The sequence below is a fragment of the Electrona antarctica genome, assembly GCF_951216825.1.
Source record: "Electrona antarctica genome assembly, chromosome: 18".
Classification (NCBI taxonomy): domain Eukaryota; kingdom Metazoa; phylum Chordata; class Actinopteri; order Myctophiformes; family Myctophidae; genus Electrona; species Electrona antarctica.
Window position 1 is genome coordinate 1,492,271 of NC_136799.1, and position 26,561 is coordinate 1,518,831.

Sequence of the window (26,561 nt, forward strand, 5' to 3'; positions counted from 1 at the left end):
TGGAACCAAATGGACCCTTATGGGTCTGTAACTCTGAGAGTGTACAAATGGAACCAAATGGACCCTTATGGGTCTGTAACTCTGAGAGTGTACACATGGAACCAAATGGACCCTTATGGGTCTGTAACTCTGAGAGTGTACACATGGAACCAAATGGACCCTTATGGGTCTGTAACTCTGATGAGTGTAACACATGGAACCAAATGGACCCTTATGGGTCTGTAACTCTGAGAGTGTACACATGGAACCAAATGGACCCTTATGGGTCTGTAACTCTGAGTGTACAAATGGAACCAAATGGACCCTTATGGGTCTGTAACTCTGAGAGTGTACAAATGGAACCAAATGGACCCTTATGGGTCTGTAACTCTGAGAGTGTACACATGGAACCAAATGGACCCTTATGGGTCTGTAACTCTGAGTGTACAAATGGAACCAAATGGACCCTTATGGGTCTGTAACTCTGAGAGTGTACACATGGAACTAAATGGACCCTTATGGGTCTGTAACTCTGAGAGTGTACCAATGGAACCAAATGGACCCTTATGGGTCTGTAACTCTGAGAGTGTACCAATGGAACCAAATGGACCCTTATGGGTCTGTAACTGAGAGTGTACAAATGGAACCAAATGGACCCTTATGGGTCTGTAACTCTGAGAGTGTACAAATGGAACCAAATGGACCCTTATGGGTCTGTAACTCTGAGAGTGTACCAATGGAACCAAATGGACCCTTATGGGTCTGTAACTCTGAGAGTGTACAAATGGAACCAAATGGACCCTTATGGGTCTGTAACTCTGAGAGTGTACAAATGGAACCAAATGGACCCTTATGGGTCTGTAACTCTGAGTGTACAAATGGAACCAAATGGACCCTTATGGGTCTGTAACTCTGAGAGTGTACAAATGGAACCAAATGGACCCTTATGGGTCTGTAACTCTGAGAGTGTACAAATGGAACCAAATGGACCCTTATGGGTCTGTAACTCTGAGAGTGTACAAATGGAACCAAATGGACCCTTATGGGTCTGTAACTCAGAGAGTGTAACACATGGACCCTTATGGGTCTGTAACTCTGAGAGTGTAACACATGGAACCAAATGGACCCTTATGGGTCTGTAACTCTGAGAGTGTACACATGGAACCAAATGGACCCTTATGGGTCTGTAACTCTGAGAGTGTAACACATGGAACCAAATGGACCCTTATGGGTCTGTAACTCTGAGAGTGTACAAATGGAACCAATTGGACCCTTATGGGTCTGTAACTCTGAGAGTGTACAAATGGAACCAAATGGACCCTTATGGGTCTGTAACTCTGAGAGTGTAACACATGGAACCAAATGGACCCTTATGGGTCTGTAACTCTGAGAGTGTAACACATGGAACCAAATTGACCCTTATGGGTCTGTAACTCTGATGAGTGTAACACACATGGAACCAAATTGACCCTTATGGGTCTGTGACTCAGAGAGTGTAACACACATGGAACCAAATGGACCCTTATGGGTCTGTAACTCTGATGAGTGTAACACACATGGAACCAAATTGACCCTTATGGGTCTGTAACTCTGAGAGTGTAACACACATGGAACCAAATGGACCCTTATGGGTCTGTAACTCTGAGAGTGTAACACACATGGAACCAAATGGACCCTTATGGGTCTGTAACTCTGATGAGTGTAACACATGGAACCAAATGGACCCTTATGGGTCTGTAACTCTGAGTGTACACATGGAACCAAATGGACCCATTTGGGTCAAGTTGTGTCTTTTGTATAGCCCTGATGAAGACCGTATAGGTCGAAACATGACGATTCAATAAGGTTTTCCTCCTTTTAACATTAAGTGTGCCCGGATCTCCTCTTTGTTCTATGTGTCTTTTTTATAGTTTGTATACCGAGTTAGGATTGAGGTGATCATACAAAACATCCATGTTTTAGGAGGTCAATAAAAAATAAATCATCGCAACCTCACAGGACATTTTCAGCGCTTGATAGAGTTATCAGGGGAGACACTTCACCTTGTTGTTTATCCACCAGCGATACAAGCTTGGACCAGATCTGACACGGTGATATGTTTAATGTTGCAGAACGAGCATCCCCCACGTTGTAAAATAAATAACATGTTTCGGGTCATTTATTAGCGGGTTGCTATTTAGGTTGTCAGCACTCCTTAAACTCACCAACATTGCAGCTGTAGAGAAAGCTTGAATTATCCTCTTTCAATCTGCCAAGACTTTGCTTCATAAAAATCCACCGACATAGACATGTTATGAGCTATGCCCGTGCAGGTGAATCTTTGCTTGCTCTTTTTCTCCAAGTGTTGGAGTTTTGCAACTCTAGATTCATTCCATTATAAAAAATCACACCCGTGTGAACTGAGTGGTGCAAATTCCCCCCCCCTCTGTCTCTGTCTCTGTCTCTGTCTCTCTCTCTCTCTCTCTCTCTCATTAGCAGGCAACATGCAGCACTATCTCTTCTCTCTCCGTTTCTGGCACAACAGCGCCACTTTTGGTACTCATTGGTACTGGTCACACACAAACGGACATTGCTGTTCGTTGGAGTGGTTGCACCACTCAAAAATACATCTAGAGTTGCAAATTGATCTGCGCAAAAGGACAGTTAACCCATTTTGGGCGGGAACCCCTTTTGGTGTTTTAAACATTGTTATAATTTAGCTATTGAAAAATAGCAGACCTACAAGCTCATAGCGCGCCACCGAGTGGCGCGCTACGAGCTTGTAGGTCTGCTATTTTTGAAAAATCGTGAAAATATTTAATTCAGGAAACTGGAGGATTTAGAAGGATTTTTTTTAAATTTTGAGGTCAGGCCTAAATGGGTCAAATGATAAGGGACAATATCGGTGGCACCCAACTGTAGCAACAATCGTCCTCAGTCCTACAGTAAATGGTTTAAGACAAGTTGTAGTTGTTCAAATGTCTCTTCCATTAGTTTGGGTTTCCTGCAGCATGGTTGCTTCCTTGTTGTTCCTGGAATGGCAAAAGATGAGGAAGAGGGCGGAGCTAGCTTTTATACAGAGGGCCATGGACCATACCAAGTGACTAGATTGAAAGAGGGGGGGGGATTAGGCTTTGTTTGGTTGATGTTTTTGTTAGTTATGTGGACTGTCCTCCCCTCTGTGTGTTTATTGGTTTGGTCAACCACTATATCAATCTCCCTGTGTTTTAAGCATTGTTATAATTTAGCTATTTAAAAACAGCAGATCTACAAGCTCGTAGCGCGCCACCGAGTGGCGCGCTACGAGCTTGTAGGTCTGCTATTTTTTTTTGAAAATAATTTGGGGACCCCCTAAAATAATTTGGTGACCCCCCGAGGGGTCGCGACCCACGGGTTGAGAACCCCTGCCGTAGAGTGCTATGTCTACATAAAATCCTATCTAAGTTACATAAGTTGGGCCTTTGCTGCATACATACAACTGTAAGGTCGTCGAGGCTTGGGAAAGTGCTACGGGCCAAGATGGAGTCTGAAGAGGTGGGTTTTCAGACTACGGTAGAAGATTGAGTTCTGATTGTAATGGATGTAAAATGCATTCCATAGTTTTGGAGACAGACAGACAGACAGACAGACAGACAGACAGACAGACCGACAGACCGACAGACCGACAGACCGACAGACAGACAGACAGACAGACAGACCGACAGACAGACCGACAGACCGACAGACCGACAGACCGACAGACAGACCGACCGACAGACCGACAGACCGACAGACCGACAGACCGACAGACCGACAGACAGACCGACAGACAGACCGACAGACAGACAGACAGACAGGTACCTGTTTAGGTGCAGCGCTCTGAGGTTCTCCAGATCGGCGAAGGCGTGGGGGGTGATGTAGGAGATGGTGTTTCTGGACAACGTCAGGTCCACCAGCCGCGTCATGTTGGCAAAGTCCTTTCTCTTTATACTGAGGACAGACAGACAGACAGACAGACAGGTTAGGTATTTTCTACGGGAACGCCTTTAATAGCAGATCTACAAGCTCATAGCGTAGCACCGAGTGCCGCGCTACGAGCTTGTATATCTGCTATTTGTTTTGAAATTGTTGTGAAAATGTTGCCGCAAATCATTGAATATATATTCTTTCAAAGTGAACTCGTTTTTAACTCAAAGTATTTGCTTGCTTCTGGGGGGGGGGTCCCTGGAACAACATATTTTCAGATGGGCGCCAATTACAGATAATTCTGGGAGTCCTTGACATGAAAAAGGTTGAGCACCACTGACATTTTCTGAAAACTGAAGACATTTTTTCTTTTCTTTTTTAATCGGCATCAGGTCTAAATGCATGGGCAGACAGACAGACAGACAGACAGACAGACAGACAGACAGACAGACAGACAGACAGACAGACAGACAGACAGACAGACAGACAGACAGACAGACAGACAGACAGACAGACAGACAGACAGACAGACAGGTTAGATATGTCCATGTTAAATGGATCAAAACATAAAATTGATTTTGAATCTGCCGTGGTGTTGACTTTGGTAGCAGTCATAGTCCTTTAAAAAACGAAATCCTTTTAGTCATCTGACTTGTTTCAGCTTTAGTCAAGTTTTAATTGACTAAATCCATCCATCCATCTTCAACAGCTCCACCAGAGTGTTCCAGACTTCCCTCTCCAGAGCAACATTAGTGACTTCCTCCTGGGGGATCCCGAGGCGTTCCAAGGCCAGTGAGTCGATGTGTTTCCTCCAACTGCGCCTTGGTCTGCCCCGGTTTCCTCCCAGTGGGACGTGATCCTTGGTCTGCCCCGGGGTCTCCTCCCAGTGGGACGTGATCCTTGGTCTGCCCCGGGGGTTTCCTCCCAGTGGGACGTGATCCTTGGTCTGCCCCGGGGTCTCCTCCCAGTGGGACGTGATCCTTGGTCTGCCCCGGGGGTTTCCTCCCAGTGGGACGTGATCCTTGGTCTGCCCCGGGGGTTTCCTCCCAGTGGGACGTGATCCTTGGTCTGCCCCCCGGGGTCTCCTCCCAGTGGGACGTGATCCTTGGTCTGCCCCGGGGTCTCCTCCCAGTGGGACGTGATCCTTGGTCTGCCCCGGGGGTTTCCTCCCAGTGGGACGTGATCCTTGGTCTGCCCCGGGGTCTCCTCCCAGTGGGACGTGATCCTTGGTCTCCCCCCCGGGGTCTCCTCTCAGTGGGACGTGCCTCAAGGACCTCCCTAGGGAAACGCCCAAGAGGCATCCTAACCAGATAAGCAGGCTCCTTTCCAGGTGAAGAAGCAGCGACTCTACTCCGAGTCTCTCTCGTGTGACTGAACTTCTCACCTTATCTCTCTGTCTTAGGTTGTGACCAGGCTTTTCTCTTCGCAGATGAGTAAGCTAGGCTAGGCGGGAGGAGGAGTAGGACAGCTGACAGGTGAGTCAGTATAGGATACAACAGTACGTCCTCCCGGTGGGGGCTCCTCACTATAGTGGCAGGTGTGTCAGTAGAGGATACAGCACAGAGATGTGTGTGGGGAGGTGGCGGGTACACATAAAAGTTGTTTAAAGTGCTTGATGTGATATTCAAATAACAAACTCGTTATTTTATTTCAAAATGTGTTTGCTATAAAAAAAAAAAAAGTAGGTCAATCTCTGAATAATGCATGATTACAAAATGTAACCACTTTCATCCAGTGCATTTAAAATAGGATCTGGTTTGAAAATCAAACACAGCTCGTACTCCAAAGAGCCTGCGTACAGAATGTACTCCGTCTCTTATATCCTCTTTTGGAAGAGGAAGATTGGATTCCGTTCGCAGTGCATTGTGGGACGCGGGCCCGCAGTCTGTCTGCTGACCAGCACTGTGCACATCAGTGTGACAGACGTGCTTTTATGAATGCTTACATTAATGACACTTAATTGGCACACGTTATTTTGTGCTTAAAAAGCAACATTTTCATTAACGCATTTTGGGCGGGAATTAACCCCTTTTTGGTGTTTAAAGCATTATGTTATACTTTAGCTATTGCAAAATAGCAGACCTACAAGCTCATAGCGCGGCACCGAGTGGCACGCTATGAACTTCTTCGTCTGCTATTTTTGAAAAATCGTGAAAATGTGGTGCAAATCTTTGAATATATATATTCTTCTATAACGTTTTTAACTCAAATCTTTGCTTCTGGGAGGTCCCTGGAACAACATATTTTCAGATGGGGGTCGGCGGCCAATTACAATTATTTTTGGGGGTCTTTGACATGGAAACATGGGTTTTTCAGAAAACTGTCAGGATTTAGAAGGCATTTGTTGAATTGATCTCAGGCCTAAATGGGTTAAGAGCGGACAGTAATGTGTCTGCAGAATTTCAATGTCTATGAAGACGAAATGCCAAACATCTCAATGAAGACATATGTCTACATTTTAATTAACGTTTTAAACCGTCTATAGGGAATTTTGTGCGAGGGATTCAATTTAATTTTTTTACTGGATTAACCACTTGAAACCTCGCATCCCTATTCTGGGGGAAACTCTCACAACAAGCACGTCTGCAATTAACGGCTATTTGCGGCGAACATGAATCCAATATGTAGTGGAGACCAAGCTAGAGAACATGAATCCAATATGTAGTGGAGACCAAGCTAGAGAACATGAATCCAATATGTAGTGGAGACCAAGCTAGAGTGACTCAGAGTGGAGACCAAGCTAGAGTGACTCAGAGTGTCCGCCCTGAGACTGGGAGACCAAGCTAGAGTGACTCAGAGTGTCCGCCCTGAGACTGGGAGACCAAGCTAGAGTGACTCAGAGTGTCCGCCCTGAGACTGGGAGACCAAGCTAGAGTGACTCAGAGTGTCCGCCCTGAGACTGGGAGACCAAGCTAGAGTGACTCAGAGTGTCCGCCCTGAGACTGGGAGACCAAGCTAGAGTGACTCAGAGTGTCCGCCCTGAGACTGGGAGACCAAGCTAGAGTGACTCAGAGTGTCCGCCCTGAGACTGGGAGACCAAGCTAGAGTGACTCAGAGTGTCCGCCCTGAGACTGGGAGACCAAGCTAGAGTGACTCAGAGTGTCCGCCCTGAGACTGGGAGACCAAGCTAGAGTGACTCAGAGTGTCCGCCCTGAGACTGGGAGACCAAGCTAGAGTGACTCAGAGTGTCCGCCCTGAGACTGGGAGGTCGCGGATCGATCCCCGGCCCGCCGGCCGACTCTAATAGTGGGACCCAATGCTTGGCACTCAGCATCAAGGGTTGTTGGATTGGGCTGAATCCCTGTGACATAGCCTACTAGCAGTTTAAACAACCGCCACCTGCCCACGCACATCTCTGTCCAGGGGGTGTACTTGTACAGTACATCAAGCTGCTTCACGCTACAGAAACAGGATACAGGCTCCTGCCCCTATTATGGGCCCCAAGGCTCGGCCAAGTCTTACTTAATATGTAGCGTGGGTCCCTGCTTCGCCTGTCTCTCAGCTAAGGGGTCCTTGGTCTGAATCTCCACGGCCCACTTCATGGGAGGTGCCCTCAAACAGACAACAGGCAGGCAGGCAGGCAGGCAGGCAGGCAGGCAGGCAGGCAGGCAGGCAATAAGGGATCGGCTTGGTATGTATGTATGTATGTATGTATGTATGTATGTCGGTGTGCTCCACTGGCCAGTAAGGGACCACCATTCTTGGTGACGTGACTAAGGTATGTTTCAAGATTGGTATAAGGTCAATAACGGGTCTAAAGGATTTAGAATAGCAGAGAGCTCTAAAGGGGCTCAGAGCAGCAGTCGTACCCAGACAGACAGCAGAGCTCTAGGACTCAGAGCAGCAGTCGTACCCAGACAGCAGAGAGCTCTAAAGGGGCTCAGAGCAGCAGTCGTACCCAGACAGACAGCAGAGAGCTCTAGGACTCAGAGCAGCAGTCGTACCCAGACAGACAGCAGAGAGCTCTAGGACTCAGAGCAGCAGTCGTACCCAGACAGACAGCAGAGAGCTCTAGGACTCAGAGCAGCAGTCGTACCCAGACAGACAGCAGCGAGCTCTAGGACTCAGAGCAGCAGTCGTAACCAGACAGCAGAGAGCTCTAGGACTCAGAGCAGCAGTCGTAACCAGACACAGCCCATTCCAGAAAGACGCTGGGGTCATGCAGCCTTTAAAAGCGTCATACAGCCTTCGCCTACAACGGAGAGTTGTACATATACGGTGGCTGCAACCATCGCCTGGCGCGGAACGCCAACCATCTGTGGAGATATACGGTGGCTGCAACCATCGCCTGGCGCGGAACGCCAACGATCTGTGGAGATTCAGTCCGGAGACCTTCTCCTGGAGGAAGGTTGAGCCCAAGGGGCGAGGCCCGAGTCGAGTGGATAATACCAGCTCGGTCCTGGTGGGAGATCGCATCGTTCTACGTGATGATTTTTTTCATCACGTTCATGTTCATCCTAGACTTGAGTCCTCGTCTGAAGACCTTATGCAAGCATGCGGTTCTTCAGTACGATCTGGATCAGTCTGAACTCCCGCACGACATCAGGTGGGAACTGGCAGCCATGACGACCAACAACAACAACAACGGGACTTTCTGTCGATGACTTGATCACATGACTTGATCACATGACTTGATCACATGACTTGATCACATGACTCGTTCAGTCCTTTTACGGTGGAACCATTATTAACCCATGAAGACCCGAGGCCCATTCTACAAATTCCTTCCTTTTGAACTTGTAGATCGGCTATTTTTGCCATATTTGAATTGAAATCCTGAAAAGTAATTTTAACTAAATACAAATACATTGGACAATGGACATAAAAAAGACAATAACATTATTTGTAATACTACTCAGCAAGCTACCTAATTTAGGCTGTAAGTAATTAAAGCGGGTAATGTTTGCATGTTTGGAATTGTAACAGCTGAAATCAATAACATATCAGTATTCCAAAATTAATCTGAGGGCCGCATTAAGTGAAGGTGGGGGCCGCATGTGGCCCGCGGGCCGCCAGTTGCCCATGTATGGATTAGAGAGAGCACTAACTAGGCCAGAACAGAAGTTGACACTTTGTATCGCCCAATCAATCAATCAATAAATCAATCAACTCAGTGCACAACCTCTTTGAAGTTCAACGGGATCAATTTAGAGCTTTGGCTGTGCTCCCACCCTCCACCCTCCCCCCTCCCCTCACAGAAAAAAAAGAAAAGAAAAGAAAAACATGTCCCTGCCAGGGATGAATGTCAACATAAACAGTGGAACAAAACCCAAAACACAGCCAGGGGGATGTGTCTGTCTGCAAGGAAACACCCCAGCAACATGTTAATGAAACGGAGGAGTGCCAGACCAGACCAATCTGCCCAGGGGGGCTTTTTCTGTCTTGTTTCCAGGCTATGAGCGAGTCATGTCAGGACTGACTCCTGAGCTCTGTGTGAAAAGACAAGACTTTATCTCCTGTTAGAGAGAGCTGTCGTCTGGGGAAGAGCAGGTAGGAAGTCACCCTGTCAACACCGTGTGACAGGTTAACGTCTGTCTGGGGACCTGATGTCAGACCCCACGCACGCACCGCACGCACGCACGCACGCACGCACGCACGCACGCACGCACGCACGCACGCACGCACGCACGCACGCACGCACGCTCGCACGCACGCACGCACGCACGCACGCACGCACGCAGCACAGTTAGAGAGAGACAGAGAGAGAGATTGATGCTGAACGAAGCCGAATTCAACCGCTTACGACTAAAGGTTGTTCCCAGTATAGCTAAAGGCAAAGGAAATCTCACTCAAACAGAGTCCACGTTATCCGTGTCATCTCAGACTAGACGGTCTGTTCCACACATCCGTGGGAAACGTGGACAGGACAGCCTAATGGCCGCAAGCCACAAAAAAAACCTATTCTCTCCAATCGCACAATTCACAGTGAATCAGACACGCAGACTGCATGGCCACTATAGCTTTTTTATATATGTGACCCAACGTGAATGGGAGCCTGTCATTGGATTATTATTCATTTTCGTATTTTCATGTCATGCTGTGAAAGCAGGGACTCATAGCTTCAAATTTACATATTGGTGGTTCAGTTTGACCCACCAGTTTTGGAGATATGGCTTATAGAGTAATGTCTTGCAGAGAAACAGCGAGTTGAGAAAACAGGTTTGAATGGTTCACTTCTGTGGACTCTAACATTACACCTAGCTACATGTTTAAGAATTTATTTCATATTTACATGTCTTCTGTGGACTCTAACATTACATAGCTACATGTTTAAGCATTTATTTCATATTTACATGTCTTCTGTGGACTCTAACATTACACCTAGTTACATGTTTAAGAATGTATTTCATATTTACATGTCTTCTGTGGACTCTAACATTACACCTAGTTACATGTTTAAGAATTTATTTCATATTTACATGTCTTCTGTGGACTCTAACATTACACCTAGCTACATGTTTAAGCATTTATTTCATATTTACATGTATTCTGTGGTCTCTAACATTACACCTAGCCACATGTTTAAGCATTTATTCCATATTTAGTTATTTACATGTCTTCTGTGGACTCTAACATTACACCTATAGCTACATGTTTAAGCATTTATTTCATATTTACATGTCTTCTGTGGACTATAACATTACACCTAGCTACATGTTTAAGCATTTATTTCATATTTACATGTCTTCTGTGGACTCTAACATTACACCTAGCTACATGTTTAAGCATGTATTTCATATGTACATGTCTTCTGTGGACTCTAACATTACACCTAGCTACATGTTTAAGCATTTATTCCATATTTACATGTCGATTTCAGCTCTGAGACTGACACTTATTTCAGACATGCTAGTGTCTGCCTGTGTGCTTGTTTTATTTTACTTGCCACTTTTATTAGATTACTAACAGAAAACATTAAAGAGTGAACACAAAGCAACAGTTCTCCGCAGCTTTCTTATTTAGAAGTGCTGAAGGCGTTTTCTGAAGGCACGCTGCGTCGCTGCCCAAGTGACGTCACTCATGCGACTCCTCCATGTCTCTCGCTGTCACTCAAGTGACTACTGGCCAATCACAGTGCGTCTTCTCCGGGACTTATGTTATGCATGCGGAAGCTGCTCATTGAAGGCAAAGGCTTTGCAAGGAATCTCGGGCACGCGCCTCAGAGCCGTAAAGGGCGTCTACGTTTATATGCATGAAACTATCGTGAAAGACGCTAATCTGCTAGCCGGAGCCTCGTGCTAATTTTTAACACGTAAAACACCCGGGGGAATGCCCCGGGAGTTCCTGAAAAAACACGATAAATGTATAGTATTTGGCGTCCTATGTAGTTAAGTACATGTATAGTTCTCACCTGGTGACGAAGTTGTCGGCCAGCCTCAGCTCCACGGTGTGCCGGTCGATGTTGGGCGGTGCGAACAGCAGGCCCTTCTTGGCGCACAGCGTTGCCAGGTTGGGCGACAGGATCTGGCACACGCAGCGTTTGGGGCACACCTGTGCCCGGACGGCCACGGCCACGGCCAGCATCATGCACAGCAGGAACCTCTCCATGGTTTAGAACGACGGCCGCCGCACCGCACGCCACCACGCAGCGCCGCGAGACCACACCTGATGGACGGAGAGACTAATTAATGCATTTTAAATGATCCTACAATGAAACAATAGGCTCTACAATTTACAATATAAGCATTTAGCAGACGCTCTTAATCCAGAGCGATTTACATTAAGCAAGAACAGAACATGGCGATACATCATCCTACTATAAATGCGCCACGTCTCTGCGTACCTGCGTACGCGTGTGTGTGTGTGTGTGTGTGTGCGTGTGCACGTGTGTGTACGGTTGTAATGCACGTAACTTGAGAACCGTTTGACCCACCGACTTCACATTCGACACACACACAGCCCCGCAGGGAGTGCAGTGCCCGGTATCGAGTCGGTCGGACCCACGGTTCTCCAGAACCACCACAAAAGGCTCTGGCCAGGCTCTGCCAGTGGGCCTAATGAGGCCAACTCCTTTCACCTGGGCCAGGCTCTGCCAGTGGGCCTAATGAGGCCAACTCCTTTCACCTGGGCCAGGCTCTGCCAGTGGGCCTAATGAGGCCAACTCCTTTCACCTGGGCCAGGCTCTGCCAGTGGGCCTAATGAGGCCAACTCCTTTCAACTGGGCCAGGCTCTGCCAGTGGGCCTAATGAGGCCAACTCCTTTCACCTGGGCCAGGCTCTGCCAGTGGGCCTAATGAGGCCAACTCCTTTCACCTGTGCCAGGCTCTGCCAGTGGGCCTAATGAGGCCAACTCCTTTCACCTACTACTTTATTAACAGGCTTTGGGCCTATAGGCTTGTTTCCTTTGTGGTCCTCTGTATAATATCGGAATCGGTCAGAATCGTTATCGGCAGATATGACCCTGCAAATATTCGGAGATGGGACATCAATCGTGATTTCATAATCGTGCACCCCTAGTCCAGACCATCAGAGACTGCATCTCTAGGACAGATAGATATGTCTGCTTCGCTACAGTCCAGACCATCAGCTCTAGGACAGATAGACATGTCTGCTTCGCTACAGTCCAGACCATCAGCTCTAGGACAGATAGACATGTCTGCTTCACTACAGTCCAGACCATCAGCTCTAGGACAGATAGACATGTCTCCTCTAGGACAGATAGACATGTCTCCTCTAGGACAGATAGACATGTCTGCTTCGCTACAGTCCAGACCATCAGCTCTAGGACAGATAGACATGTCTCCTCTAGGACAGATAGACATGTCTGCTTCGCTACAGTCCAGACCATCAGCTCTAGGACAGATAGACATGTCTCCTCTAGGACAGATAGACATGTCTGCTTCGCTACAGTCCAGACCATCAGCTCTAGGACAGATAGACATGTCTGCTTCGCTACAGTCCAGACCATCATCTCTAGGACAGATAGACATGTCTGCTTCGCTACAGTCCAGACCATCAGCTCTAGGACAGATAGACATGACTGCTTCGCTACAGTCCAGACCATCAGAGACCATCATCTCTAGGACAGATAGACATGTCTGCTTCGCTACAGTCCAGACCATCAGCTCTAGGACATATAGACATGTCTGCTTCGCTACAGTCCAGACCATCAGCTCTAGGACAGAGAGACATGTCTGCTTCGTTACAGTCCAGACCATCAGCTCTAGGACAGATAGACATGTCTGCTTCACTACAGTCCAGACCATCATCTCTAGGACAGATATACATGTCTGCTTCGCTACAGTCCAGACCATCAGAGACCATCATCTCTAGGACAGATAGACATGTCTGCTTCGCTACAGTCCAGACCATCAGCTCTAGGACAGATAGACATGTCTGCTTCGCTACAGTCCAGACCATCAGAGACTATCAGCTCTAGGACAGATAGACATGTCTACTTCGCTACAGTCCAGACAATCAGCTCTAGGACAGATAGACATGTCTACTTCGCTACAGTCCAGACCATCATCTCTAGGACAGATAGACATGTCTCCTCTAGGACAGATAGACATGTCTGCTTCGCTACAGTCCAGACCATCAGCTCTAGGACAGATAGACATGTCTGCTTCACTACAGTCCAGACCATCAGCTCTAGGACAGATAGACATGTCTGCTTCGCTACAGTCCAGACCATCAGCTCTAGGACCGATAGACAGGTCTGCTTCGCTACAGTCCAGACCATCAGCTCTAGGACAGATAGACAGGTCTGCTTCGTTAAAGTCCAGACCATCAGCTCTAGGACCGATAGACATGTCTACTTCGCTACAGTCCAGACAATCAGCTCTAGGACAGATAGACATGTCTACTTCGCTACAGTCCAGACCATCATCTCTAGGACAGATAGACATGTCTCCTCTAGGACAGATAGACATGTCTGCTTCGCTACAGTCCAGACCATCAGCTCTAGGACAGATAGACATGTCTGCTTCACTACAGTCCAGACCATCAGCTCTAGGACAGATAGACATGTCTGCTTCGCTACAGTCCAGACCATCAGCTCTAGGACAGATAGACATGACTTATTCGCTACAGTCCAGACCATCATCTCTACGACAGATAGACATGTCTGCTTCGCTACAGTCCAGACCATCAGCTCTAGGACAGATAGACATGTCTGCTTCGCTACAGTCCAGACCATCAGCTCTAGGACAGATAGACATGTCTGCTTCGCTACAGTCCAGACCATCAGCTCTAGGACAGATAGACATGTCTGCTCCGCTACAGTCCAGACCATCAGAGCCACAGCTGTTGGGTGATGCTAGCATAATGGTGGGTGATGCTAGCATAATGTGACGCCGTAATACTTCTTATACGAAGAGAAGAACCCCTAGATGTTGACCGGAATCAAACGGCTTGGATCTAAATTAAGACATGCAATGACTTTGAGGGTGACTGCAGACATGAACGAAGATGCACGCACGCAGCCACGCACGCAGCCACGCACGCAGCCACGCATGCAGCCACGCACACAGCCACGCATGCAGGCACACACAGTGTTGACATGAACCCAGACACTGGTGAGGAATTAAGTTTGGGAAAGTCACTCTTTTTACTGAGCAACTCTCGTGCATGAGCGCGTGCGGCTGCTTGAGCGCTCGCACACACACACGCAGATCGCACGCTCGCACGCACGAACGCACGAACGCACACAGACAAGCTGGTTGTCAAGAAAGGCTTCAGAAAGAGAGAGAGAGAGAGAGAGAGAGAGAGAGAGAGATGAGTTGGAGGTGGAGAAGGAAATTGCTCATTAATGCCAACCTTGATGGGAGTTTGAAGGACATGGGAGAAACAGGATTACACAGATCACACACGTCCACGTGTGCGCGCAAGCCGCGCACGCACGTACGCACACACACACGCACACACACACGCACGCACACACGCACACACATACAGAAAGAGACAGATTTATCCTCACAGACTGCTTCCCACACATTTAGAGGGAGGGAAATTGAGTACCTCGTAATCTCCTATAGGGTAGGGAAGTATTTTCTCCATGGAGGATAACATTAGAATCGTCTCCCTATATTGAGAATAACATGGGCTCATCTTAGAATCGTCTCATATAAGAACTAGTCTCCCTATGTTGAGAATAACATGGGCTCATCTTAGAATCGTCTCATATAAGCATTAATTGTGATCCCAAAAGAAACAAACTGTCTCATCGATATTGTCTGGGAGTCTCTGTATATTGTCAGTCCCTCATATTTGATACAGTCTGCTTCTAGTGAAAATGTAACTAATTTGGTGGCGCTGGTGGTGATATTAGCATTTTCTCTCTGTCAGTCGATGCTTCATATCCATATGAATCAAATCGCGGGGATCATTTGTTTTATTTTTGGAACACAGTTCTTATTTTGACGTTGATGATATTAAACAAGTCTATGGGAATTCAGAAGGGAGGGGTGGGTTCCTGACCCAAGTTAGGATGCGTACATTTCGGTGAGTTCAGTGCTCTACAATAGGAGATTCAAGCATATAAACTTTGTCGTGCAGCATAAAAATATGCCCTAAAGTCTCACAACACGAGCTTGTAGATCGGATTTCTGACGTATGCATTTGCCACACAGTAAATCGTCTCCGTCAGACAGAAAACCTCCAGATTTTTATTTTTTTGTACTTTTTTCTTCGTCCTACGTTATTTATTCCAAGAGCAAAGTTTTCCACCAGACAGAGAACATAATAGTCGATAGTGTCTAGCCTGAGACGACACTGAATAATAATGGATGCCGTAGACTCTGTCTGACTGAGGGAGATTTAGACAGGGAGGGAGGGAGGGAGATAGACTCTGTCTGACTGAGGGAGATTTAGACAGGGAGGGAGGGAGGGAGATAGACTCTGTCTGACTGAGGGAGATTTATTTGCCTTTAGCTCCTGAAAACAACCTTTAGTTGTAAGAGGTTGAATTCGGCTTCGCTCAGCGTCAATCTGTACTGTACTGTACTGTACTGTACTGTACTGTACTGTACTGTACTGTACTGTACTGTACTGTACTGATGGTAAATGGTGCATTTATATAGCGCCTTTATCCAAGGCGCATTACATAGATTGTGCATTACATTCACCCATTCACACAAAACACATTCACACACCGATTGGCAGAGGAAAACCATGCAAGGCACCAGCCAGCACATCAGGAGCAATCAGGGGTTCAGTGTTTTGCTCAAGGACACTTCGACACTAACTCTGGGGGAGCCCGGGTTCGAACTGGCAACCTTGCGGTTACCATCCGACCACTCTACCCCTGAGCCCCCGCCGCCTGTACTGTACGGTACGGTACGGTACTGTACCCCCGGAAATGCTTTGGCAATGTTTCGGGACCCCCGCCCCGCCCCCTCCCGACCCCCAATATAAATTGACTGCTACAATAACCTTAAACCATTTTGGGCGGGAACCCCTTTTGGTGTTTTAAGCATTGTTATAATTTAGCTATTTAAAAATAGCAGATCTACAAGCTCATAGCGCGCCACCGAGTACTGTACTGTACTGTACTGTACTGACTCGCTCACAGCCTGCATGTTCCCAGAGGTAATGTTCAGCGTACAATGAAACCAAATGGACCTCTACGGGTCCACTCCACAACATGGACCTCTACGGGTCCACTCCACAACATGGAAGGTAAAATCAAACCAAATGGACCTCTACGGGTCCACTCCACAACATGGAAGGTAAAATCAAACCAAATGGACCTCTACGGGTCCACTCCACAACATGGACGTCTACGGGTCCACTCCACAACATGGAAGGTAAAATCAAACCAAATGGACCTCTACGGGTCCACTCCACAACATGGAAGGTAAAATCAAACCAAATGGACCTCTACGGGTCCACTCCACAACATGGAAGGTACAATGAAACCCAATGGACCTCTACGGGTCCACTCCACAACATGGAAGGTAAAATCAAACCAAATGGACCTCTATGGGTCCACTCCACAACATGGAAGGTAAAATCAAACCAAATGGACCTCTACGGGTCCACTCCACAACATGGAAGGTAAAATCAAACCAAATGGACCTCTACGGGTTTCTACGAGCCCCCCACCACACGTATAAACGGTACTTTTTGTAACTAAAAGTATGTTTTTCCGGTGGAAATAAAATCCCCTTTTGGCCAAAAAGTACCGTTTATACTTGTGGTGGGAGGCTCAGAGTGCTCCCACTAAGGCAAGTAGGCTTTCTAATGACACAACCCGCCTTTGTTTTGGTGAGTAGCGAAAACGTTCTTTTTATTTACGCTAAAGACGAGAGGCTGGTCTGCATTCATGCGAGCGGCAGAAGTTTAGAGTAACATAGCTCTAAATGCAACGCATTATAGAGCTATGGACCAGAGCTATGTCGGGCCAAGCACTTTTACACAGCGCAAAAAGCATGGAATACGGATATGTATATTACAGGAAACTCCCGTTAAACTTTCCAACAAACTCCGGTAAACTCCCGAATTGTTGTACCATCACACCTGTATATTACCGTATATTAACTGTACAGTTGGAGGCCATCGATATTGTCCTTTTATTTTTGCCCGAGGTTTGCGTGATCTGCGCAAAAGGACAGTTAAACCATTTTGGACGGGAACCCCTTTTGGTGTTTTAAACATTGTTATAATTTAGCTATTGAAAAATAGCAGATCTACAAGCTCATAGCGCGCCACCGAGTGACGCGCTACGAGCTTGTAGGTCTGCTATTTTTGAAAAATCGTGAAAATATTTATTTCAGAAAACTGGAGGATTTAGAAGGATTTTTTAAAATTTTGAGGTCAGGCCTAAATGGGTCAAATAATAAGGGACAATATCGGTGGCACCCAACTGTATATGCTGCTAAACTTGAGGTTTACGGGCAAAATACAGTGCCCATAATTGCCCATGAACTCCTCTTTTCACGCAGTGTTAACCGCTAGCTAACATAGATATTATGGTTGATAACTACCTGAAATCAAATTAGACACACCCAGTCGGGCATCCCTTATTTTGGAAGATAAATTAACTCTATCTCTACCGCTAGCTGTTAGCATAAACCCCAGTTCCCAGTCCCAGCATACGCGTTCACTTTAAAAGACGGAGTTTGCACCCCCCCCCCCCACACACACACACTCTAGTATCATTGGATCACGCACAGACTCCTTACCTTTCGTCAGAAGCTTTTACATGGCGGCAGCGTTGCGGTACAAAGGTACAAATAGAATCCGAAATGTGGGATGGCAGAACATCCACCAAGGACAGAGATCCTAGAGTCGGACTTACGGCGGTTTTGAAAATCCTCCCTTCCACTGTTTCCACTGTGAATATATTTGCAATCCCATAGTTGGAACGGCGTTGCTATAGGAACCGGACCAATGTTAAAACACATTTTGTGTTACCTCACGTGCATAGCCCATTTTATTAAAAAAAAATCAAAAAAATAAAAACTATTTTTTTTTCTTTTTTTAATACGTGGTGCCAAAGTTTGTGTTTTCGCCATTGAGAATGCATTTGGCGTTTAAATGAAATAACTCTATAAAACTATAAAACATTTCAAAGTAAAAAGTTCCAGCATGTGTCTCCACAGTCAGCTGAATTATAAAAAATGTGAATGGATTTTCTAGGTGAAAGTGATTTTTGGCAGTTTTGCGTGGGCTCTCAATTTAAAAAGCTTCCGTAGGACTGAACCATGGACGTAGTATACGTTGGGGTACGTATATATACGGACCTGGGATATGAACCATGGACGTAGTATACGTTGGGGTACGTATATATACGGACCTGGGATATGACGCCACCTAGCGTCGACATACGTATATATACGTTACGTACGAAGAGTTAAGGAAAAACACAACATCCGACTGTATTATGTACAGGTCCTGTGCCCAGCATTGTGTGTTTGTACCACGCAAATGATTTGATTGGCTGAGCACGGAATGCGCCCCTCACTTCACACGAGTGTGATTTTTATTGTACATTATTATATTAATAACATCCTGTATAGAGCACCGAAGTCTGACGTCACTTTCAGTAGAGGGCGCCAGTACACAGGTTCATGTATTTTTTTTATTTGCATTGAAATCCCCATAGCTGCACACTCAAGGACATGAGTGTGATTTGTATTGTACATTATATTAATAACATCCTGTATTGTGGTAGATCGTGGCTGCCGGGCAGAAACCTCTGAGCCTGTTGATGATTGCTGATGACATCATAGTACTGATGACATCATAGTACTGACATCACAGACTGTCCTCTCCTCCTATATATAAATGGTCTCATGTTCAGTAACACTGTCTTACAGAGCAAGGTGTTAACGGTGTCGTTTCAAACAGTGAGCTCCCAGTCTGTCAAATGTTGCCCTCTATAGTCAAGCTGCGAAGAGACCCAGAAGTCAACCATGAGAGTGGACGTTCTGTAGCGGTGGGACACAAAGTGTACGTCTTTGGACGTGTCCGTCTGAATGCTTATAGACGTGTGAAACATCAGATCACTGTGAGTGTCTTCGATACAGTGTCTCTGAGATGGACGACGTTGCCCACAGTGACAACTACAAGAGGAGAGCGCCCCCCTGAGGTGCCCTGCAGTCGCCAAAACCACACGGCTGTGCTCATTGGAGATATTGTCTACATATGGGGTGGAATGCGTATAAATAAAGGGCTTTGCAACAACATGCTTTATGGATTTGACCTCCACACTCACAGATGGATCAATACTGAGGGTTCTGGGAGCGTTCCAGAGGCGAGGTGGGGCCACTCAGCCTGTGTCTTGAGGAAGGACATGTATGTCTATGGAGGAATTACCCAGCAGTGTGTATTCACTAATGACATCTACAAGCTGGACACCACCACGATGGTCTGGACTTTAATTCACACCAGAGGAACTCTGCCGATATGTTCAGCATTTCACACTGCCTCCATCATTGGGACAAAGATGTTTGTATTTGGTGGAGAAATGGACGAGGACGATGACTACAACATCATCAGAGTGTTTGACACGGAGACCAACCTCTGGCAGAGCACGTCTTCTGCACAGCTTCTCCCAGAAGGACGCCAGAGGCATTCAGCCTTTGTCTACAATGGAGAGCTGTACATATTTGGTGGTGAGGACTGGAATGAGGACATTATTGATCTGTGGAAATTCAGTCCGGAGACATTCTCCTGGAAGCAGGTTAAGCTCATTGTGAATGACCTGTTAAGGGTGATTGGCGGCTGCTGTTGCATGGTGGGAGATCGTGTCGTCATCTTTGGACGTGTTGAAGGACGATCAGGCCGGTTCAGGGTTGACCTGTACATCTTGGACCTCAGTCCTAGTCTCAAGACGCTTTGCAAGCTGGCGGTTATTCAGTACGAACTGGAGCAGTCCGACCTCCCACACAACATCAGGTGGGAACTGGCAGCCATGATATCTATAAAGACTCTTCCAAGACACAAGCGAAAGCGTAAACTGTAGAAAGTAGAAAGCCTCAGTAACATGGTTGACCTCACAGCCTCATTAGAAAACCTCAGAGGAAAACGAGGAACAACGATAACACTGACTATTGGTACGATTATAACGGCCTTGGTAAACTGGCTTTTATTTTCCTTCGCATTCGGCTCAAAAAGAAAAGCCTGGGGAAAATCTGGCATAGGAAGTGGGAGTCAACTTGTATACTTTTCTGACCAATAACAGAGCAGAGGGGCGTCGCTCCACATTTGGTGACGTCAGTGTTCTCCGTTGTGTTTTTACCAGGGGGCGGGGGCGGGAGCCCAGATCAGTGAACCAATAGGATCACCTGTATGTTTCCGCCCCTCTAGACCAGACATCACACAAGTTAGTGTCCAAATGTGGGACGCTTCCCAGTGGTGGAAAAAATGTTGTTTAACTTAACCCTGCGAGCCCCGGATATATTTCTACTCGCAAAAAAAGATTTACTAGGACTTTGCATTTAAATAAAAAAAATGCAAATTGTATGCACATTTATTTATAATAAGTATTAAAATAATAATAATGAATTTATAATTTACATTTGGGGGATATCGTTCACGATAATACATGTACATGTTCTAGACATTCTAATAATCACAAAAAAATATATTATAGGCATTTTACTTACTTTTGTCAGGGTTAAAGGTTACAAATTGTTAAAAATGTCCAGTTCAGAGATTTTGAAGTTGTGTGAATTTCTGCCTCTGTGGGGGGTATTTATATGCAAATATCATGACCAATGCTCTGAGTCCTAGAGCTCTCTGCTGTCTGTCTGGGTACGACTGCTGCTCTGAGTCCTAGAGCTCTCTGCTGTCTGTCTGGGTACGACTGCTGCTCTGAGTCCTACAGCTCTCTGCTGTCTGTCTGGGTACGACTGCTGCTCTGAGTCCTACAGCTCTCTGCTGTCTGTCTGGGTACGACTGCTGCTCTGAGTCCTACAGCTCTCTGCTGTCTGTCTGGGTACGACTGCTGCTCTGAGTCCTAGAGCTCTCTGCTATTCTAAATACCTTAGACCCGTTATTGACCTTATATAAACCTTCAAACATATACCTTAGTCACGTCACCAAGAATGGTGGTCCCTTATTGGCCGGTGGAGCACACAGACACCCAGCTGATACACCGGGCATCCCTTATTTCAGAACACAAATTTAGGAAAAACACAACATCCTACTATATAGTACAGTTTTTGAGGGGTGCTAGCCCCTCCTGTGCCCAGCATTGTGTGTTTGTACCACGCAAATGATTTGATTGGCTGAGCACGGAATGCGATGTATGATGATAAGAGCGCCCCTCACTTCACATGAGTGTGATTTTTATTGTACATTATAATAATAACATCCTGTATTGTGGTAGATCGTGGCTTCCGGGCAGAAACCAACAAGCCTGTGATGATTGCTGATGACATCATAGTACTGATGACATCATAGTACTGACATCACAGACTGTCCTCTCCTCCTATATATAAATGGTCTCATGTTCAGTAACACTGTCTTACAGAGCAAGGTGTTAACGGTGTCGTTTCAAACAGTGAGCTCCCAGTCTGTCAGATGTTGCCCTCTATAGTCAAGCTGCGAAGAGACCCCGAAGTCAACCATGAGAGTGGACGTTCTGTAGCGGTGGGACACAAAGTGTACGTCTTTGGACGTGTCCGTCTGAATGCTTATAGACGTGTGAAACATCAGATCACTGTGAGTGTCTTCGATACAGTGTCTCTGAGATGGACAACGTTGCCCACAGTGACAACTACAAGAGGAGAGCGCCCCCCTGAGGTGCCCTGTAGTCGCCAAGACCACACGGCTGTGCTCATTGGAGATATTGTCTACATATGGGGTGGAATGCGTATAAATAAAGGGCTTTGCAACAACATGCTTTATGGATTTGACCTCCACACTCACAGATGGATCAATACTGAGGGTTCTGGGAGCGTTCCAGAGGCGAGGTGTGGCCACTCAGCCTGTGTCTTGAGGAAGGACATGTATGTCTATGGAGGAATTACCCAGCAGTGTGTATTCACTAATGACATCTACAAGCTGGACACCTCCACAATGGTCTGGACATTAATTCACACCAGAGGAACTCTCCCGGAATATTCAGCACTTCACACTGCCTCCATCATCGGGACAAAGATGTTTGTATTTGGTGGAGAAATGGACGAGGCCGATGACTACAACATCATCAGAGTGTTTGACACAGAGACCAACCTCTGGCAGAGCACGTCTTCTGCACAGCTTCTTCCAGAAGTACGCGAGAGGCATTCAGCCTTTGTCTACAATGGAGAGCTGTACATATTTGGTGGTGAGGACTGGAATGAGGAGATTCTGTGGAGATTCAGACCGGAGACATTCTCCTGGAAGCAGGTTAAGCTCAATGTGAATGACAAGTTAAGGGTGATTGGCGGCTGCTGTTGCATGGTGGGAGATCGTGTCATCATCTTTGGAGGTATTGAAGAACCATCAGGCCGGTACAGGTATGACATGTACATCTTGGACCTCAGTCCTAGTCTCAAGACGCTTTGCAAGCTGGCGGTTATTCAGTACGAACTGGAGCAGTCCGACCTCCCACACAACATCAGGTGGGAACTGGCAGCCATGATGACTAAGAAGAACCTTCGAAGAAGCAAGCGAAAGCGTAAAGAGTAGAAAGTAGAAAGCCTCAGTAACATGGTTGACCTCACAGCCTCATTAGCAAACCTGAAGCTTTCTCAGAGCAAAACGAGGAACAACGATAACACTGACTATTGGTACGATTATAATGGCCTCGGTAAACAGGCTTTTATTTTCGTTCGCATTCGGCTCAAAAAGAAAAGCCCGGGGAAACCCATTGGAAAATCTGGCATAGGAAGTGGGAGTCAACTTGTATGCTTCGCTGACCAATAACGGAGCAGAGGTCCACATTTGGTGACGTCAGTGTTCTCCGTTGTTTTCTACCAGGGAGGGGGGAGGGGCAGGGGGCGGGAGCTCAGATGGGTGAACCAATAGGATCACATGTATGTTTCCGCCCCTCTAGAAAAAACTCTTATTTATTTTATTTTTCAATATAAAATGAGTTAAAAGCACAGGCAGACTCTTCACATACTAGAGCATGTCTGAAATAATTGCTTAAACATGTCGCTAGGTGTAATGTTAGAGACCACAGAAGTGAACCTTTCAGCTGTTTTCTGTAAGACATTACTCTGTAAGCCTAAAAAACTGGTGGGTAAAACTGAACAACCAATATGTCAAGTATATGACTCCCTGCTTCCATATTATAACATGAAAAAACTAAAAAATTAAATAAAAAAAATCAATGACTTAGCCTCGGTCAGAAACACATGTGTACAATGGTTGTTCATGAGGTGTGTAACTCCAGGAATGTGAGACAGCACCTGACCCTGATTGGCTCCCAGTCTCAGCACAGGCACACATCTCATTGGAGCTGCTGTTCTTTTAGTTTGATGTGATTGGTCGTATGTTCTTTTACTTCCATTTGATTGGCCGTATGACTCTCAGGCACCATATTTATGTGCAGCGGAAAAAAGTACTAAAAGTACCAATACTACAATTTTATAGAACTACTCCGTTAGAAGTAAAAGTCCAGAATTCAAGATGTACTTTGAGTAAAAGTACAAAAGAATTGGCATCAAAGTGCACACTTTGTAATTACATGTCTTTAGTACATTTATTACTACTGCTGTTGGTCATTTTGTTGTTCTTTTAATAAAATCACATTTCTTAAAAAAATAAATATGGCTTATTGATGTTATTATTCATAATGTATACTGTTCCGAGGCCAAATAATAACACAAAACCATATGAATCCTTCTTTTAGTATTTAGAGATTTGCCATGTTATTCTGAAAGTGATTAAAAATGGCCTATAGCAAATGCTGCTACCCGATTGACCCTTAGAGTATATATTAATAGAGACGGCATCAGATATCTCCTCCCATCCACTTGCATTAAGTTGCTCTAAAGCGCATGAGGCGATTTCACTCCTCCTTCCGGGTAGGAACAGAGTGCATTCTGGGATGGATTGGACCCAAACACATGAACGCGCTGACCGTTGAATATCATTGCACGCGTTCAGCGTTCACGTGTCATCATGAACGTGCGCAATGATAGTCAACCGACCAGCGCGTTCATGTGTTTGGCCGAGCGCTGCAATACCAAATTCGGCCACTATGTCCATTTCGCCTCAGGGTTTCCTCCGGGTGCTGTCTCTATTAATATATACTTTAAGAATTGACCCAACGTGGTCAACATTTTCATAAAACCTTACAAAAACCTTTTAAAAAAAGAAACATGACATTTTCCTCTCCAAAGTACTCCTACAACACCATGTGAAAGGCTGAAAAACATGTTTTGCAAGTAGAAATATATCCGGGTCTTGCAGGGTTGAAGTGCTAAACGAAAACGTAGCTACTCATCATGCGGAATGTCTCGTTTCAAGTGTTCACAATGTATCAAAATCTTATCAATTATTATCTATTATATATCAATTATTATCCTGTTATCTATCATGGCAGCGAGCGGGTCGCTTTGTTCTTCTTCCTTGTTTTGGATTTTAAGGCGGATGGTCGCGAAATGGAACTATACATTCACGAGAGGGCGATTATTCAAAGGTTAGTGAGGAACTCCCGCAGTGAAGCCCATTTTACGATTGATGAATTCAATAGACTTCATGCTGTATGCGTCTGTGTTATGGTATTAAATCAAGCCCCCAGTAAGGCTATCCAACGTTGAAGATGCCACTACCTACTGGCGAAAAGATGAATTGCAGCACTTTAATGGAGGTGGACGGACGTTCATGACGTCACGTGCGCAAGACCTCAAAATGGAGGTCCGGGGCTAGGACCTCCGCTCGCTCGAGCCATTGAGTTATAATTATACTTCCGGCAGTCTTCCGGGTGCTTCAAAACGCCACTGAGCAACTTCCACTGAAATTAATATCGGGGGGGGGGGGCGGAGCTAGCGCTCCGGTTCAGTCTCTATCCTTTATAGCTCTGTGTATTAATTACCGTACAGAGATAAGGTAGGTTGAGGTAAGAATAAGATAATGGACAGTAAGACCATCAACCTCTGAGGTAAGAATAAGATAATGTAAGGCCATCAACCTCTGAGGTAACATTAAGATAATGTAAGACCATCAACCTCTGAGGTAACATTAAGATAATGTAAGACCATCAACCTCTGAGGTAACAATAAGATAATGTAAGACCATCAACCTCTGAGGTAACATTAAGATAATGTAAGACCATCAACCTCTGAGGTAACTATAAGATAATGTAAGACCATCAACCTCTGACGTAACTATAAGATAATGCAAGACCATCAACCTCTGAGGTAACTATAAGATAATGAAAGACCATCAACCTCTGAGGTAACTATAAGATAATGAAAGACCATCAACCTCTGAGGTAACTATAAGATAATGAAAGACCATCAACCTCTGCGGTAACTATAAGATAATGTAAGACCATCAACCTCTGAGGTAACATTAAGATAATGTAAGACCATCAACCTCTGAGGTAACATTAAGATAATGTAAGACCATCAACCTCTGAGGTAACATTAAGATAATGTAAGACCATCAACCTCTGAGGTAACTATAAGATAATGCAAGACCATCAACCTCTGAGGTAACATTAGGATAATGGACAGTGAGACCATCAACCTGAGGTAAGAATAAGATAATGTGTGACCATCAACCTCTGCGGTGTCTATAGAAGGAGATACTGTGTGACCATCAACCTCTGAGGTGTCTATAGAAGGAGATACTGTGTGACCATCAACCTCTGAGGTGTCTATAGAAGGAGATACTGTGTGACCATCAACCTCTGCGGTGTCTATAGAAGGAGATACTGTGTGACCATCAACCTCTGCTGTGTCTATAGAAGGAGATACTGTGTGACTATCAACCTCTGCGGTGTCTATAGAAGGAGATACTGTGTGACCATCAACCTCTGCGGTGTCTATAGAAGGAGATACTGTGTGACCATCAACCTCTGAGGTGTCTATAGAAGGAGATACTGTGTGACCATCAACCTCTGCGGTGTCTATAGAAGGAGATAATGTGTGACCATCAACCTATGCGGTGTCTATAGAAGGAGATACTGTGTGACCATCAACCTCTGCGGTGTCTATAGAAGGAGATACTGTGTGACCATCAACCTCTGCTGTGTCTATAGAAGGAGATACTGTGTGACTATCAACCTCTGCTGTGTCTATAGAAGGAGATACTGTGTGACCATCAACCTCT

General features: G+C 45.8%; 1 protein-coding gene across 1 annotated transcript in view; it reads right to left on the minus strand.

Annotated features, from left to right (window-relative positions):
• LOC306942219 (leucine-rich repeat and fibronectin type-III domain-containing protein 5-like) overlaps positions 1-26,561 on the minus strand; it is a gene marked incomplete at its 3' end in the record, with an annotated part of 113,993 nt that overhangs the window by 18,637 nt on the left and 68,795 nt on the right. The window contains exons 2-3 of the mRNA XM_079527997.1: positions 11,255-11,508; positions 3,799-3,927 (exon numbers count right to left, since the gene is read on the minus strand). Coding sequence (XP_079384123.1) covers positions 3,799-3,927; positions 11,255-11,451 — 326 coding nt within the window. The 5' untranslated portion in view covers positions 11,452-11,508. The remainder of the gene's footprint in view (positions 1-3,798; positions 3,928-11,254; positions 11,509-26,561) is intronic.